The sequence below is a fragment of the Capra hircus genome, chromosome 20 (genome assembly GCF_001704415.2).
Source record: "Capra hircus breed San Clemente chromosome 20, ASM170441v1, whole genome shotgun sequence".
In the NCBI taxonomy this organism is placed as follows: Eukaryota; Metazoa; Chordata; class Mammalia; order Artiodactyla; family Bovidae; genus Capra; species Capra hircus.
Window position 1 is genome coordinate 14,801,412 of NC_030827.1, and position 18,934 is coordinate 14,820,345.

At 40.0% G+C, this 18,934-nt stretch overlaps 1 protein-coding gene across 1 annotated transcript; it reads right to left on the reverse strand.

Moving 5' to 3' along the window:
- LOC102173415 (acidic leucine-rich nuclear phosphoprotein 32 family member B-like) lies at window positions 439–1,984 on the reverse strand. Its single transcript, XM_018065471.1, has 2 exons — window positions 1,399–1,984; window positions 439–1,150 (listed from the first exon to the last, which is right to left on the reverse strand). The coding sequence occupies exons 1-2, from the start codon at window positions 1,874–1,876 to the stop codon at window positions 831–833; spliced, it is 798 nt and encodes a 265-aa protein (XP_017920960.1). The 5' UTR covers window positions 1,877–1,984; the 3' UTR covers window positions 439–830.

An 18,934-nucleotide genomic window follows, 5' to 3' on the forward strand; every position in this document is an offset into this window, starting at 1 on the left:
AAGAAACTATAACAAAGAATATTCTACCCAGAAAGACTCTCCTTCACATTTGATGGAGAAATCAAAAGCTTTCCAGACAAGCAAAAGTTAAAAAAATTCAGCACCATCAAACCAGCTTTACAACAAATGCTAAAGGAACTTCTTTAGGCAGAAAACAAGAGAAAGAAAATCCCTACCTACAGAAAATAAACCCAAAACAGTTAAGAAAATGGTAATAGGATCATACATATTGATAATTACCTTAAATGTAAATGAATTAAATGCACCAACCAAAGGATATGGACTAACTGAGCAGATGAAAACATGTGTATGTAGGCCATTTCCACTTACCACATCACTCTGCTTGACCCCCTAAACTGTATGTAATTATTTTATATTGTTAGGTTAATTATGTTTCCATTATGGCTTGCAAATATTGTAATTATCTTTTTTTTTTTTAATGTTAAGATTTTCTTTACAAAGCTTCTTTGTTGTACAGAAAGTAAAAATGCTGTTACAATCTTGGTGTAACTGGTAGCCACGGACAGTTGACTCACCAATCACAGCTATCCACGCTACAGCAAGTCTTACACAAAACCCTAAAAACGCTTACAATTTTGTTGGGGTGAAGTCCCCAAGCTTGGTGGTGGGTTTCCAAGAGGGACTAAGTGGAGGAAGGTGAAATGTCATAGGAATTATTCTTTGGCACTTTGGGTGGGTGGGTGTCCTGGGGTTTGTATCACAGCTACCCTTTTATTTTTCTTGAAAAAAAAAAAAAAAAAGCTACCAAATCCATGTCAGCAGTCCAACCCATACTGAACAGCTTGTTTTTGCAGGTTATTGGGGTCTTATTAATCATCTTCTCCTTCATCATCTGTTTCTCTCTTCCTCTTTTCACCTTTCCCGCTTTCTTCCTCTTCTTCATCTTCGTCTTCATCCTCATCTTCATCATCTTCAACTTCTCCATCATGTCCAAATTCTTCTTCCTCCCCACTGACTTCATCTTCATCCTCCTCCCCTTCTACATCTTTGTCTTCATCATCATCCTCTTCGTCATCAAACTCTTCTTCCTCACCATCTTCATCCTCCTCCTTATCCTCATCTTCTCCTTCTTCATCATCCTCTTCTTCATCCACACCATCCACCTCGGCATCTGAATCTGGGGTTTGAACTGTGGTGTTGGAGAAGACTGTTGAGGGTCCCTTGGACTGTAAGGAGATCCAACCAGTCCATTCTGAAGGAGATCAGCCCTGGGATTTCTTTGGAAGGAATGATGCTAAAGCTGAAACTCCTGTACTTTGGCCACCTCATGCGAAGAGTTGACTCATTGGAAAAGACTCTGATGCTGGGAGGGATTGGGGGCAGGAGGAGAAGGGGACGACCCAGGGTGAGATGGCTGGATGGATCACCGACTCGGACATGAGTCTGAGTGAACTCCGGGAGATGGTGATGGACAGGGAGGCCTGGCGTGCTGCGATTCATGGGGTCGCAAAGAGTCGGACACGACTGAGCAACTGAACTGAACCTCATAGTTAAACAGATCCAGGCTCTTCAGACATTCCAACTTTTTCAAAGGTTCCAAGGTGCTGATATCTTTCAGTTTATTTCCACTTAAGTTTAGATGTGTAAGATTTGGAAGTTTTTCTGCTAACATATCCAGACCTCCACAGATTCTATCGTCACTGAGCTCAAGCTTTTTCAATTTAGGTAGTTTGGGAAGATTTGAAACTGAAATCAAGTCTACATTTATTAAACTGAGGAACTCTAAGTTCACAAATTCAGCTATTAAGCCCTCAATTTTCCCATCATTTGATTTGCAATTGTCCAGGACAAGTTCTAGAACAGCTGCCGGGGTCCGGTTCCTCAGCTCCAGGTGGATCCTCCTCTTCATGTCCATGTTTCTCTCTCTTCCCCCCTCTTCAAACTTAACTTTCCGCGGCGGGGGCGGAGCGGGGAGAGGCGTCCCAGCCTGCGCAGGGAGGGCCGTCGGAAGGGGTCTGCTCGAGGCACAGGCCGACCGCGCGGTCCTGGGTGGCGGGCGGCGAGCGGGCAGGCGAGCGGAGCCCCCGGAGCCAAGTTACTCGCGGGAGCGGAGAGAAACCATGGAGGGAAAAGCTGTAATTATCTTTTATAATTTGTCTGGTTATTGATTGTGAAAACTGATAAACATTTTTAATATTGTGATTATGTAACTATTACTCACTTAATATCATTGTATAATGTTTGGTCAACAGAAAACTTATAGGATTCTGTATCACTAAAACTACCTTTAACAGAAAAACCTGTAACCACTTTAAAAGTCCAGATGCATATCAGAATTATCTTGGAATTTTTTGAAAAATACAAATGCCCAGGTACTGTGTTTATTTTTTTGACAGAGCTCCAGATATGCTTCTAATGAGCAGCCGTGTTTAAAAAAAACTGGACTATCTGAGTATCTTTTACTTTCATCTAGATTGCTTCACTCTTTCTATTTTATATTCAGTGCTCCCATTTCATTTAGTGTGTGTTTTCCAATTTCTCCATCTCTTTTTTGGTTTGATGTTCTTTCCTAAGCCTTTATCAAACATAGTAGAAAAGCTTTGGTATACTTATATATAAATACTATGTATAATATATATATTAGAAAACTTGTGAATTTTTGCTTAACTAAAATTTTATGACATTTTGATTGTTCTTGTTTGACTTAGTATGAATAGAATGCTGCTGCTGCTAAGTCATTTCAGTCGTGTCCGACTCTGTGTGACCCCATAGACGGCAGCCCACCAGGCTCCCCCATCCCTGGGATTCTCCAGGCAAGAACACTGGAGTGGGTTGCCATTTCCTTCTCCAATGCATGAAAGTGAAAAGTGAAAGTGAAGTCACTCAGTCGTGTCCAACCCTTAGCGACCTCATGGACTGCAGCCTACCAGGCTCCTCCGTCCATGGGATTTTCTAGGCAAGAGTACTAGAGTGGGGTGCATTGCCTTCTCCAGAATAGAATGTTGCATATCTATTTTTTTTTTATTCTTATATTTTTATTTATTTATTTATTTATTGTTATTTTTTTTAGTTTTTTATTTTTTTTAATTTTAAAATCTTTAATTCTTACATGCGTTTCCAAACATGAACCCCCCTCCCACCTCCCTCCCCATAACATCTCTGTGGGTCATCCCCATGCACCAGCCCCAAGCATGCTGTATCCTGCGTCAGACATAGACTGGTGATTCAATTCTTATATGATAGTATACATGTTAGAATGCCATTCTCCCAAATCATCCCACCCTCTCCTTCTGAGTCCAAAAGTCCGTTATACACATCTGTGTCTTTTTTCCTGTCTTGCATACAGGGTCGTCATTGCCATCTTTCTAAATTCCATATATATGTGTTAGTATACTGTATTGGTGTTTTTCTTTCTGGCTTACTTCACTCTGTATAATCGGCTCCAGTTTCATCCATCTCATCAGAACTGATTCAAATGAATTCTTTTTAACGGCTGAGTAATACTCCATTGTGTATATGTACCACAGCTTTCTTATCCATTCATCTGCTGATGGACATCTAGGTTGTTTCCATGTCCTGGCTATTATAAACAGTGCTGCGATGAACATTGGGGTACATGTGTCTCTTTCAATTCTGGTTTCCTTGGTGTGTATGCCCAGCAGTGGGATTGCTGGGAAATTAGAAATCTGAGCGACTTCCTTTCACTTTTCACTTTCATGCATTGGAGAAGGAAATGGCAACCCACTCCAGTGTTCTTGCCTGGAGAATCCCAGGGGTGGGGGAGCCTGGTGGGCTGCCGTCTATGGGGTCACACAGAGTCGGACACGACTGAAGTGACTTAGCAGCAGCAGCAGCAGCATTCTATTCTAGAGTGCTATTCTATTCTAGAATGCTAGATTTCTAATTTAAAAAATAGATATGCAATAAGCAACAAAGGTTTACTGTATAAGCACAGTGAACTATAGTCAATATCTTGTAATAACCTATAATGGAAAAAAATTTCAAAAATAACACATGTGTATATGTATAACTGAATCACACACCAAAAAAGATTTCTACTTTCTGAAGTTTAGTAATGTTTATCTTTTTACCAGTTTTCCTAAATGTCCTATGGACATCTATTAACAATGTATGAGACACAAAATTTTAAAAATATTTGTGTAGAATATGATTAATATCAATTAATTAAATTAGATCTACTATATTTAAATTATTAATGACATCATTCAAAATGCTCCTATTATATTTTTGGTAATCCCTTGAATCTATTTCTCACTTCCACTGTATAATCATAAGAGATTTGATTTAGGTCCTATCTGAATGGTCTAGTGGTTTTCCCTATTTTCTTCAATTTAAGTCTGAATTTGGCAATTAGGAGTGTCTATATCCTGCAGCTAAATTAAATCTCTCTATAACTGGACACAACTGAAGCGACTTAGCAGCAGCAGCAAAGAGCAGTTTTGGTTGTTACAATTCTGCTTAAAAATCTGCCAGGACTTCCCTACCACCTTCTTGGTTGCAATCTACCTTTCCTTTCTTAGGACTTTCTAACCCTATGCTCCAGGCAAACTGTATCTTATAAGCTCCATATTTTTCCTATCTCCTAATTTTAAGCTTAAACTGGTGTCTTCATCTGGCACACTTCTACCTACTTATCAATCCTCACCATCTTACCTGGGTAACTCATTTTAATGGTTAATTTATTTTCAATATGATCTCAGTCATGCTGCCTTCTCCTCCCCCCGAGCCATGAACAAAATATTCTATTTTGATATGCCTTTATTAATACTATATCAACTTGTTTTCTCAGTCTAGAACTCTCTTTTGGCCCTTTCCACTAGCTAGCTTCAGATGTTCAAGCTGGATTTAGAAAAGGCAGAGGAACCAAAGATCAAATTTCCAACATCCACTGGATCAAAGAAAAAACAAGAGAGTTCCAGAAATATCTACTTCTGCTTTATTGACTACGCTAAAGCCTTTAACTCCATAGATCCCAACAAATTGTGGAAAATTCTCTAAGAGATGGGAATACCAGACCATCTTATCTGCCTCCTGAGAAACCTGTATGCAGATCAAGAAGCAACAGTCAGAACTGGATGTGGAACAACAGACTGGTTCCAAATCGGGAAAGGAGTATGTCAAGGCTGTATATTGTCACCCTGCTTATTTAACTTATATGCTGAGTACATCATGAGAAATGCCAGTCTGGATGAAGCACATGCTGGAATTAAGATTGCCGGGAGAAATATCAATGACCTCAGATATGCAGATGACACCACCCTTATGGCAGAAAGTGAAGGAGAACTAAAGAGCCTCTTGATGAAAGTGAAAGAGGAGAGTGAAAAAGTTGGCTTAAAGCTCAACATTCAGGAAACTAAGATCATGGCATCCAGTCCCATCACTTCATGGCAAATAGATGGGGAAACAGTGGAAACAGTGGCTGACTTTTATTTTGGGGGCTCCAAAATCACTGCAAATGGTGACTGCAGCCATGAAATTAAAAGACACATGCTCCTTGGAAGAAAAGCTATGAGCAACCTAGACAGCTTATTAAAAAGCAGAGAAATAATTGCCAACAAAGGTCCATCTAGTCAGAGCTATGGTTTTTCCAGTAGTCATGTATGGATGTGAGAGTTGGACTATAAAGAAAGCTGAGTGCTGAAGAATTGATGCTTTTGAACTGTGTTGTTGTAGAAGACTCTTGAGAGTCCCTTGGGCTGCAAGGAGATCCAACCAGTCCATCCTAAAGGAGATCAGTCCTGGGTATTCATTGGAAGGACTGATGCTGAAGCTGAAGCTCCAGTACTTTGGCCACCTGATGCGAAGAACTGACTCATATCAAAAGACCCTGATGCTGGGAAAGACTGATGGTGGAAAGAGAAGGGGATGACAGAGGATGAGATGGTTGGATGGCATCACCAACTCAATGGACATGATTTTGAGTAGACTCCGGGAGTTGGTGATGGACAGGGAGGCCTGATGTGCTACAGTCCATGGGATAGCAAAGAATCAGACATGAGTGAGCGACTGAACTGATAATGAACTGACTAGCTAGCTAGTTCCCACTCATACCTTCTTCAGGTTTGAACTTCAATCTTTTCCTTTAGGGAGTCTTTTTCTAACTCCCAAGCCTCAGTGAGATGCCCGGTATATGTCCCCATAACACTACCTACTCCCAACAATTATCACATTGCCATTACTTGCTCGGAGTCTATTATCCCTGCTAATAGTGAGTTCCATGAATATTTGGACAAGTCTATCTTATTCCCTGCTGAACATCAAGCCTCTAGAACAGTTCTTGGGACATAGGAGATGCTAAATATGTATATGCCAAATGGATTTTGAATGAATTCAATTTTAATTTAACACATTTTATTAAGTACCTATAAACACCAGACAATGTTCTAGGTACTTGAGATATATCAGTGAATAAAGAAGAGAAAGACTCTTTCCCTCATGGAGCTCAGATTCTAGCAGGGAAAGATAGACAATATACTTGTAAATAAGTAAGTTATATAGTAGCTTAAATAGTGCTAAGTGCTATGAAAAAATGAAAAAGTAAAGTAAAATGATACTGGTAAAGTAAAATAATAATGAAGTATGAAGAAAAATGGAGGTGCATAATTTGCAGTATTAAATAAGGCAGTCAGGGTAGGTCCCCTTGTAACTGTACCACTTGAGCACAGATTTGAAGGTGCAGAGAGAGTTAGTCATGCAAACATCTGGGGAAAGGGTTTTCCAGGCAAAGGGATGGCTAGCACAAAGGTCCTGAGAATTCCTGGTGTGTTGGGGAAAATTTTAGGGAGAGAGGGCAAGGGAGAGAATGGTGGGAGAGGAGTCATCATCCAGGGCCCTTTTGGCCATCTGTAAGGACTTTAACTTTTATGTGAATGAAAAAGGAAGCCACTGAAGGGTTTTGAACAGTTCTGACATGATCTGACTTTTGTTTCAAAATAATTACTCTGGCATCTAGGTTAATAATACACTACAGAGAAGGAGGGCAAACATAGTAGAGATATCAGTTAAAAACTAAGAAAACTTGGGAATTACCTAGTGGTCCAGTGGTCAGGACTCTGCACCTTCACTCCTGAGGGCCTGGGTTCAATCTCTGATTGCCAGTCTAAAAACCCACAAGCTGTGCAGTATGGCAAAAAAGAGATGGTAAGAGAACCTGAGAGGACCAAGTTAATTGGAACTGTGTGGTAGCAGTGGAGACACTGAAAAATGGTGACGTTTTGGATATTTTTTAGAAAAGGTAGAGCCAACAGGATTTCCTGACAGATTGCATGTGGGATGTGAGACAAAGCGAGGGATCACAGTTGACTTCAAGGTTTTTGGCCTGGGCAAATTGAAGGATCGAGTAGCCAGAAGCTAAGAAGGGCAAGTTGTGGGTTAAATAGGATTTTTTAGTTTTGGAGGGTGAGGGTAGATCAGGACTTCAGTTTCAATATATAAACATGCTGAATATAAGATGTTTATTAGATATTCAAGTGGGGTGTCATGAATCCAATTGGATTTATAAGTATCAAGTCCAGAAGAGATCACTAGGTTGGAGACACAAATTTGGGAGTCATCAGCAAGAAGGTACTATTTAGAGTCATAAGCCTAGATGAGATCATCAAGGGGGTAAGGGTAGATAGAGAAGAAGACCAACAACTAGGTTCTGAGACACTCAAATTGTAAAAAAATTTAAGAGACGATGATGAGGCAACAAAGGATACAAAGAGAGACCAGAGAGAGGAGATAAAATCCAAGAGAGTGTGTTATCCTAGAAACCAAGGGAAGACAGAAATTTGGGGAGAATGATGAATTGCAGCAAGTGCTGCTAATAAATCAGATAAGGACTTAGAACTGGCCATTAGATTTAGCAATTGGTCACGGGTGACATTTTTGGAAAAGTGGTATGGGAAAGAACCTTTTTAGGGTGGATTAAGAAAAAAATGGGAGGAGAGAAATTTGAGGATGAGGATGAAAGAATGTATGTCCTTTACCACACTCTACCTTTATTATTATTATTATTATTTTTGGCCACACAATGCACGGGTTGCAGAATCTTAGTTCCCCAACCAGGAATCTAACCCAGACCCCTGGCAGTGAGCACGTCTGAGGGAATGGGTTTAGCAAGTAATGCATGAAGGGGGGATGGGAAAAGCTGGACAGTTAGAAAGTAGCAGGAGAAGACACTGGGCATCTGCCCGGGTATAGGGGGAGGGGAGGAAGAGTTATAAAGGAAATGGAGGGGAAAATAAGGTAAAATTTAATTTGACCCTTTAATATTCCTTCAGTCAATCAGTCAGTCAACAAACATTGGTCTGGTGCAGCTGTACACTGACACTGTACCAGGTTCCATAGCAGCTATGCAGTTGTCAGAGACATGGCTTCTTCCAGTCTTTAAGGAGTTTCTTTTGTACAGGAGACGAGATGAAGACATCACAATGATAACAAATGGGAATTTCCTGGTGGTCCAGTGGTTAGGGTTTAGAGCTTTCACTAGGGGAGGCTATGGGGATAGGAACAGGATAGCTAACCTAATAAGAGAACTTAACTTGGAAATCTACTATTTTATGGGGCTTTTAATGGGTAACATCCACCAAAAAACAAAAACATTCCAGCCGAGGACAGTAAAGGTGAGTGGAAGCCAGATCTCAGTACAAGGAAAAGAACTTGAAATATGGAAGTGTATTTTTTTTTTCATTTAATCTGTATTACAAACATCCAACTGTTTCTAATGGCATCAGCTGTTTCTAATAGAATAAGAAAGCAGACCAAAGTAAATCAAGACACAACAGACCTTTCTTAATTGCCTTCTCACGGTATTGGCTTTTATTTTATTAGTTGTAAAATAGTATTAATTTTTTTCAAATGAGTCATGGACTTACCTGTCCATTGGTTTAATGTACTTTCTTCCAATTATTTCCTGGAATGTGTTGATTTTAGGCTGTTACATACTCCTTAGTTAATTTGGGAGTATAGAATTTGGATGGCTGGATTTCATTCATTTATTTATTTAAGGAAAACATATATGCCAGACACTGTAGCATTAACAACAAAACCAAAAACAAAACAAAAACAATAAAAAATACATTCAAAGCAAAGGCCAGATAATGTCCCTTTAAGAATTAGCAGCTGCTGTTGTCCATTAAGGTAGACAGTCTAAAATGAACTAGAAGTTTCCTCCTGTTCCTTTCCTAAGCTCTCCTTTGCAATTACGAAATACCATTCAACTGTGTCCTCGAACGTTTATATGAATATATTTTGAATAATTGAGTTCTCAATAGATAGGTGCTATATTGCTATTGCAAATGAAAACATTAAAGTACAAAGAAGGAAATTGACTTCATTCAAGTTACTTGACAACCAATGTGCCAAACAGCTCAAGCAGCAGAATTATCCAGGCATGGAGTCTGAGAGCAGTTTGATAAACACCTTCTACCAAGTTGAAGGTAAGAATTGTATTAATTCAATAAAGCAAATTATTTCCACAGGGAAAAAGCACACGGGAGGTGTACTGAGAACATTTCTGTCATCTGGGTATCTTATTTTTCACAGGCAATTAGAAAAAGTCACCCCATGATTTTTCCTTGGTTTACAAAGATGGCTTGGAAGCCACGATCAGTATCTGGGGTGAAGGACAGGTTTCAGTAAGGTGAAAGGAGTTGAGTGTAATCTGAAAGCAACTTGGTCATCAAAGAACATAAGTATATATGTTATAAATTCATTCATATTTGAATCAAAGGAAAGCAGAAAGAAAATGAAGTAAATAAAGGTAATGAATTTATTCAGGAAATAAAAGCATTATCAGCTCAGCAAAGTTTAGTAGTCACTGTTCAGCTTATGCCTGAAACTCCATGTGGTTTAGGCAAGGCTGCACCAGCTGTCACAATTCAAACTTGCTCCTGTATTATTCAGGCAGTTTTGCAATAAAATACAGAGTTAAATTGACCTAGCCTTTTCCATTTCCCTTTGCAGCCCTTCCCCCAACAATCAAATTATCATAACAACAAAATAAAACCAAACAGTATCTCAGTAAGAACATTTTATGAGTTTCCCCTCTGTCATTATTCTCTTTTGGCTGAGCAATCTTTTTTTTTGACAACAGAGTATTTATCTCTTTGTAATGCCTAGATCCACGATGCCATCCACTGTGGTAATAATTTAGCTGGATAAAAGGCATGAAGTCCATTTTGCAAGTCAGTTTGTAATTTTTGCATTTTAAACTATTTTATCTCTTCCTCAAAATCCATTTCAGATGAATTAAAAGATTGACTAATAAAATACTAACGTTTAGAAACCTGAGTAAAATGTAATTTAATAGCTTTGAATATTGTGAAGAGAGAGTTTTAAAATTATAAGCTTAGAAACAGCAGATAAAATAATACAGAAAATATTGACAGATTTGCATATACATAAATAGAAATATTTGCACATAAATAACAGAACAGAAAAAGAGTTACAATCTCTATCTCATAGAGAGCTTGTGGAGGAAAATTTTGTGGTGGGATCATCAGAATTTCCATTATTGCTCTTATCATACCATAAAGGTCTTTTATAATATACTTTAAGAAGTCCTCAAAGTCAGTCAAAATAAATGGATAAATCATAAACCAGACTAAATCATAGAAGACTAAATAAATGAGGAAAGAACACAAAGCCTCAAAAAGGTAAATGAACAAATGCCATGAATAGCCAAATTCTCATGAGAAGAAATCCGTGGACTCAATAAACATATTGGAAGAAATTTAATTTCAACTTCATTGGTGAACAAAGAAATGCAAATAAATCAATAAAATGTACTTTTGCCATACTGAATTAGAAAAATATATAGTTATTAAACATATTGCTGTCAAGGACAGAAGTTAGTGGACACTATAGTACATTCTGGGCTTCCCAGGTGACACTCTTGGTAAAGAACCTGCCTGCAATGCATGAGACATAAGAGGTGCAGGTTCAATCCCTGGATCAGGAAGATCCCCTGGAGGAGGGCCTGCAACCCTCTCCAGTATTCTTGCCTGGAGAATCCCATGGACAGAGGAGCCTGGCGGGCTACAGTCCATAGAGTCACAAAGAATCAGACATGACTGAAGCAACTTAACACACACGCATGGTACCTTCTAGTGGTTGTACAAATTGCTTCACTATTTTTGTAGCCTATACTGAGTCCAAATGTTGCAGCCACTATAGATCAAGAGCTATAAAAATGTCTTGTTTCTGCTTTCTGTCAAGGTGGTAGACAAGCTTGGGCTGCAGTCTCCTATCCTCAAAAGCCACTCTGGAGTAACTGTAGAAGGGAGGTATGGATTCCAGGAACCAACATCATCCGCAGTATTAATCAGTGGAGAATACACTGAGGATCCTTGTCTCAATCAATTATTATAATGAGAGCTGCAAAATGTTGATTTCCTCTATCATTTCATCTATATTTATTTGCAGTCTTTTGTAAAGGAGAGTTTTCCTTTCTTTCAAGTATAGCTATGGACTTTTGGGTGTTATAATCATTGTCATAATTATTCTCTTAATGCTCAAATTATTCCAGATTTAACCAGTGAAAGTCCCTGTAAGTTAGCGCCTATGTCCCTTTGACAGGATCTGATTAACTTCTGAGCACTTCTTTGGTTTGTAGGACAAGAGGTCCCAGGTTCACCTTGAATTTTCCCTGCCCTTGACCTGGAATCAGCAAATTTTCAAGATGTGCTTTCCCTTTTAGTGGAGAATGGTATTTAGAAACTCATCTGGGCACAGCTAAGTCTTTAATGATGAAATGTCAGGCATTGCTGTCTATTTTTGCAAGGAGCTTTTTGGAATAGGCATGCCCTTCTGACAGTTCCAGTCACACTGTGTATTCAGTTCAGTTCAGCTCAGTCGCTCAGTCGTGTCCGACTCTTTGCGACCCCATGAATCGCAGCACGCCAGGCCTCCCTGTCCGTCACCAGCTCCCGGAGTTCACTCAGACTCACGTCCATCGAGTCCGTGATGCCATCCAGCCATCTCATCCTGGGTCGTCCCCTTCTCCTCCTGCCCCCAATCCCTCCCAGCATCAGAGTCTTTTCCAATGAGTCAACTCTTCTCATGAGGTGGCCAAAGTACTGGAGCTTCAGCTTCAGCATCATTCCTTCCAAAGAAATCCCAGGGTTGATCTCCTTCAGAATGGACTGGTTGGATCTTCTTGCAGTCCAAGGGACTCTCAAGAGTCTTCTCCAGCACCACAGTAGCACTGCATATAACGTTGTTCCTCAAAGGCACAAGGTGGTCTGCAGGCGAGACACCTTCCTGGAGCTTCAGGGAGCTGGGTAGAATTGAAAAGGGGTGATTAGAGCAGAATCTTCCATCTTAGTTTTTCAACCTCAGCACCCTAAAATGAAAATGACTTTAGGAAAGAATGATGGCATTTATTACCCCCAACTGTTCTACCTCGTCTAGGTCATTGAATAGACACAGTCCAAAGCTAAAACTTCTTCCAGATGTCTTCTTTATTTTCTGACTTAGCCCACCTATAGAATTCGCTATATTCTAAGGCAAATTACATAACAGGCTTATTTGTTTAAGTGCCTTACTAGTCTCCAGGCCTCAGACTAAACTGGAATAAATTCTTCCCTTGTCTTAACAGGAGAATGTGGAATGCCCAGTCACTGACCATGAACGTGTGTGGTTTATATGAACTCAGTGGATCAAAAATACCAATGTCTCTATCGTTGTTGTTCAGTCGTGTCCAACTCTTTGTGACCCCATGGACTGCAGCACACCAGGCTTCCCTGTCCTTCACCATCTCCTGGAGTTTACTCAAACTCATGTCCATTGAGTCAGTGATGCCATCCAACCATCTTGTCCTCTGTCTCCCCTTCTCTTCCTGCTCTCAATCTTTCCCAGCATCAGGGTCTTTTCTAACGAGTTGACTCTTTGCATCAGGCAGCCAAAGTATTGGAGTTTCAGCTTCAGTGTCAGTCCTCCTAATGAATATTCAGGATTGATTTCCTTTAGGATTGACTGGTTTGATCTCCTTGCAGTCCAAGGGACTCTCAAGAGTCTTCTCCAACACCACAGTTCAAAAGCATGAATTTTTCAGCATTCAGCCTTCTTTATGGTCTCACATCCAGACATGACTTCTGGAAAAACCATAGCTTTGACTATACAGACCTTTGTTGGCAAAGTAATGTCTTATCATACCCAGTTTAATTTTCCACCTTGAGCTTTCTTGCTCCAGCCATGCTGAGTGGACAGTAGGTGACAGTACTCCTCTGACCCTTTCATGAGTTGACTGGACTAAAGATATTCACTTTACCCTGTCAGATTTCTTCTCTTCAGGATTTGAACCAAGAGACCTAGAGGGAGGTTTCAGTCATCAGTGGTCTAATGTGGAATTGGGCCAATAGCTATGTATACTGTGAGAAAGTAAAGAAGGATGACTGAGGGTCCATGATACATGGACCAATCTGGAGAAAGAATCAGGGGTGAAGGAGGCCACACTATTGCTAAGAGATAGAGAGCTTCTGACGTTCCAGCTCTCTGTGTCATCCCTTGTTCTTGGAATCAGTGAAGTTTCTGTATCCTTGACATTAACTTCTCTCTTTAGTAGAATTATTTGTTCTTTGTAATTGACAATCTTGGCTCTAATACTATATAATTGTGTACATCTTTTTTTGTTATAGGGAAACATTGTGTTCTGGGTTATTTTATTTGCAGTTATCAAATGAATAGGACATTGCTAAATATTTTCATAGAAAAAGACTGCAGCATAAAATATTAAAAGAACGTAACTTCTACTTCTTTGGTAAGAGCGATCAATGTTTTGTGAATCTATGCCTCTAGCAAGCCAGCCAATCAGAACCCAGTGATGTCTTGATCCCGTGTAAACCTCACACGTGTCTAGTTACATTATCAGGATTTGGTGATTCAACTTTGGTAGCACCTATTGTGGAAAAAAGCACCACTCATACATCAAGAACAGTAAATGCTTGTAGCTAGTGAGTTATATTAAAATAAAAATATGAAATATGATGTAAGTATGGAGAGGAGACATTTTGAAATAAGTTAGGGAAGGAAAAAGATGGAAAAGAAAGTGACTGGCAGAGTGCAATTTGGTGTATGTTTGATCGTCTCCCGGGCCTGGATAGCTCCTGAGCTGTCTCAGTCAGCTTCAGACCCAGGTGTCAGGATGGTAAATTCTACCATGGACATCACAGAAGATGCTATTGTTGTGCACCCACCTCAGCCTCTTCATTATATTGATACACCCAGCCCCCAGCTCCTTTACCTGTTGATTGGAAACAGCTCATAGGTACACCCTTCTCCTGAGAACTGCCTTTTGCTAACAAAAGCACCTGACCTGAAAATGCTTGGGAAGTTATATCCTCCTCTGAAGGGTGGCTCACGGTTAATGTCTGACTGATAGGCAGCTCCATCAGCCAGTGTGCTTGCTCCAGAGTTGCCTGTGGGATGAACCCACATCTTTGCCTGGATTTTCCCCCGGTCCCCAGCCTGCTTTCCTCACTCCTCTACAGGTTTCCCTGAGGGCATTCTTTCAATAAAATGCTTGAACAGTAATTTTTACCTCAGTTGTATTTCTAGTGGATCCAGTTTAAGATATCGTATGTACGTGCTCAGTCGCTTAGTCATGTCCAATTCTTTGTGACTCCATGGACTGCAGCCAGCAGCTCCTCTGTCCATGGAATTTTCTAGGCAAGAATACTGGCGTGGGTTGCCGTTTCCTACTCCAGGGGATCTTCCCGATCCAGGGATTGAACCCGCATCCCTTGTGTCTCCTGCATTGGCAGGCAGATTATTTACCACTGGGCCACCGGGGAAGCCCAATTTAAGACATCATCTAACATTTAACTTGATTAAGCAGAGATGGTCTTCCACTTTGCTACTGTCTATAGCTCTGCTAGCAAGTCGATGAAGGAATAACTAACCAGGCTGATCCTTTCATACTTAGTTACAGGTTTCCTCTGTGAGGAGATTCCTCTCCCTCTTACCATCTATGTTTAACATTTAGCACCTGGCACGAGAGTTGTCTTCAGAGTTCTCTTCATGTCTTTGTTTAGGAAAATGCCTTAATGAGCTGTTTAGGGGTGGAGGAGAGATCCTGAGGGCATGCATTTAAAGAGGAGGATGAAACAAAAAGACAGACAAGTTGATCTGTATAAGAGTAAACAAAGATTTTATATTGGGGTTAATCTGAAAGAACAGAGGCCTTGGGGGAAAGGAGTGAGAAATGTGGAAGTAAGCCTGATGGAGGAAGAAAATTCCCAATAGTGGAGGAACCAAAAGATCTTTAAGGCCAAGGATGATTAATATTCAATAATAATAAGTTGTGTTATGAAGTAAACTCCTCGTAACTCTAAATCTTCAGTATAAATTTAATTTGCCAGAACAACCTTGTGAGCTGGTGATGCAGGAAATAAAATGTCAGGGCAGTAAATATGCCAACCTCAGAGTCATCCCTTTGCTGATATCTACAAGCAGTAACTACATCCTTTGAAAGGGGCAATAAGCCAGGTGTCCTGGCAGCAAGAAGCGGTAAAGAGAATGATGGCTCATGGGGGCACTAACTGAGGTAGAAATAGCTGCAGCGTGAAACTGACTCAGGGCAGGGAGGAGACAAAGCCTCTTTTCTCCCCAACAAACTAGAAGAAAATGACTTAGAAGCAGATGCACACACAGCACGTGTGTGAGTACACACACACACACAGACACACCCCTAGTGGGTGCCTACTATTGTGAACTCACAGTCTTTAATGAAATTCTGGCAGAGCAGAACACAAAGCATTTAAATTTGTAACACGGTTACATAACCTTTGCTTTCATTCTGCTTTTTTCTTTTTTCCCAGAATAGACAACATCAGAGCCTGTTAGTGCTGTTCTTGGGAAAACTAAGTGCTTTTAGAAAGTATACCCTGGAATAAACAAAGATAAGCACAATCTGGTAACTAAAAATATTTTCCTAAGAGGGAAAGCACGTACCTTTCCTTTCCCCCTTCTCAGAATCCCACTGATTTTTTCATATTCCATCCCAAATATCCTTCTTCCTGACCTGTTCCCAGTCTGCAACGATTTCTTCCCTCTTTGAGCACTCTGGAACTTACAGTTTGAAGTGTTCTTAAATTAATATTAATTTTACTATAGTTCGTAGTGTTATACCAATCAGGACTCATCTTGGGAAATATAGAGACGTATAACCGGCAGAATTTCAAAGTATCTATGGGCCACATAGAATTTCTCACATCGAGAAAGTCAATCCATGTACCAGGGCAACCAAACCAATTTCAGAGTAAGAGTTTAAAAATGACTTTGTAAGCTCCCAAAATATAACAACAACAACTAATACTTGTATAATGTGCCATGTGCAACTTCTCTACACATGTTAATTCATTTAATTTTAACTGTGATCCTATACATACTGCTCTTATCTGCATTTTACAGACAACTAAAGCATTGGGCTGCTAAGTAGCTTATCTCAGGAAGTAGAAGAACCAAGATTGAACCCAAGCAGCTTATCCTTAACTGGTAAGCCATACTGCCTGATATATATTTTTTAAAATCCTGGTCTACCAATTCCATTCTTCTCTCGACAAAACACCACAACCACTTGTATGTCAAAGCTGTTGAGGGTAGACGAAAGGGAACACGATTGATAAATGCAGCTTTGTTTAAGGTTTATCTTTCCCTTTCACCTGCAGTGCTGTGATGGAGAATCTGTTTGGTGTTTCTTTTGTCTGACCCATCACCCACTGAATTATTCTATCGTAAGTGTAGCAGCTTCAAGAGTTACCGTAAGGGCACAGACTAGAGTGAGTTGCGATTCTATGTGACCTTACTCACTTCAGTCTGAGCTATTTAATTTGCATTCAAGAGATGTGACAAGATTCTTTTTTAAGGTGACAATTGGTCACCTGGTACTCTAGACTCGATGTGAATAAACTGTAAAAATTCACCTCCATTTTTTTGTGTCTAAGGTGTTTTGTGTGTAAGACACTTGTGTGGTATATTCCTTTTATTACTTCTATAAATAAAACTATATTCTTACTGTCAAAAAAAGAAAGAGGATGAGGAAAACATATATTCGTTCCCTCTGTCCTGGGAAATCTCCAACTCTGTAAGTTCTGGAGCTCTTGGTATTTCTAATTTTTAACAAAAAAATTCATGCATTTATAAATACTAAAGGATCTAGGCCTTTGCTGTATATTTTGTTGCTCCACATCAACCTTCAAAGGTCTTAAATGTTTATCAGATAGGTGCTGAAATGGGTCCCAGGTCCAGAAACCTAGGGCCTCTTTATTAAAGCAATTATTATGACCTAGTTATGACAAAGGACAAGGCAGATGTGTGTGCATTCGGTCCTTGAAGAGCTCTTTTGGCAACAGATGGAGAAAGAGAAATTTTTAAATTTATCCTGAGTTTACCAATGTTACATTCATCTCTGATGAATAAAATGGACTTGTATGTTGAGGGTATAATTGTGTCTATGTCTTTTTTCCCTTCACTGCATTGAATAACTAAAGAGCAAGACTCAGTCTCTGTATCTACCACATTACTTTGCCCAGTGCCTCATACCCTAAAGAGTTATTGAAATTGGACTAAATATGTTAGGCACATGTTGAATCTGTCAAGGTTAGAGCAGGAAACAGAAGTCAAGAAGAAGAATCAAAAGAGGAATAAAAGAAATTTAAAAAAAGGGCTACTTAGAAAACTGTGGGTTAAGGGAAGGTGGTGAAGCACACGGGGGCTGAGACGAACAGGAAGCAGTCACTTCCTCTGGGTCTGAAAAAAGCAAGGAAAGGGAGCAGCTGCTGGAATCTGGCAACTGTAGAAAAAAGGCTGCTTCCCAGGTGACGCTAGTGGTAAAGAACCTGCCCGCCAATGCAGGAGAGACGAGAGACGTGAGTTCAATCCCTGAATCTGAAAGATCCCCTGGAGAAGGGCATGACAGTCCACTCCAGTATTCTTGCCTGGAGAATCCCAGGGACAGAGGAGCCTGGTGGGCTACAGTCTATGGGGTTCCACAGTTGGACAAAACTGAAGCGACTTTGCACGCAGGCTGCCTAGCAAGAGGTGACGTTGGGTAGGAGAGGACATAATCGCTGCCAAACGGTGAGCTGGCAGAGAGAAAGGAAAAGAGAAAGAGCAGATGGAGAAAATACCTGGATCTTTTTCTCTTCCCAAGATCAGATATCCTGGAAGGGCTCCCATTGGCTGAGCCAACCGGAAGCCAATAGACAGGCGATAAAGTGAATTGTAGACCGGAAGGGAACATGGAGAGTGTGCAGTACCTATGGACCAAAGTTCACTCATTCAACACCCACTGATTACTTAGCATGTAAGAAAACACTGCACTCAGAAATGTGAGAGAAACAAATATAAAATTAGCATAATTCCTATGGAAAGTGGTTATTTACATTTAAAAAATGATTTATGATAGACTGCAGCTAAAAAATCTCCTATTTTTAAAGTGTTCCCTTCAATAGTATAAGCACATAGTTAAAATGGGCTTGTGATGGAAACTTGTAGTTCATACTTCCTCATAGCACTTTCTTCTTAGAGAAAAAGTCTGTTGAATTCCATGGTAATCTACAGATCTCCAAAAATGTGCTTATACTGAAATTTTGATTGATCAGCTGTAGACACTGTTAACTTACTTCAGGAAAACAGTCCCGAACAGACTCAAACGCCTTCTCTGCAGCTGGATCACTACCCAGTCACTAGTGGAGAAGGTCACTAGTGGAGAATTTCCACCTAGGTGTGCAGAACCTCCAATCAGGTCCTCAGCATCTTTGTTAAAATTTAATTTTTTTGAAGTATTAATAATGCATGCATATCTTTAAAATCAATTAGCATTACAACTAGTATAATGGGGGGGAAAAGTTCTTGTTCCCTGGACTATTTCATCTCTTTTTCTTCTCCACAGAGGTACTATTTTCAAATATTTTAGCTGTTTCTTTCGGTATTTATCTCTATATTTCTGCACATATTCTGGTAACAT

Bases quoted from the DNA above. Each gene is read 5' to 3' on its own strand.
- LOC102173415 (XM_018065471.1), bottom strand. From the start codon at position 1,876: ATGGACATGAAGAGGAGGATCCACCTGGAGCTGAGGAACCGGACCCCG. The intron at 1,151-1,398 runs GTCCGAGTCGGT...CCAACACCACAG, and splicing joins CGGAGTTCACTCAGACTCAT to TTCAAACCCCAGATTCAGAT.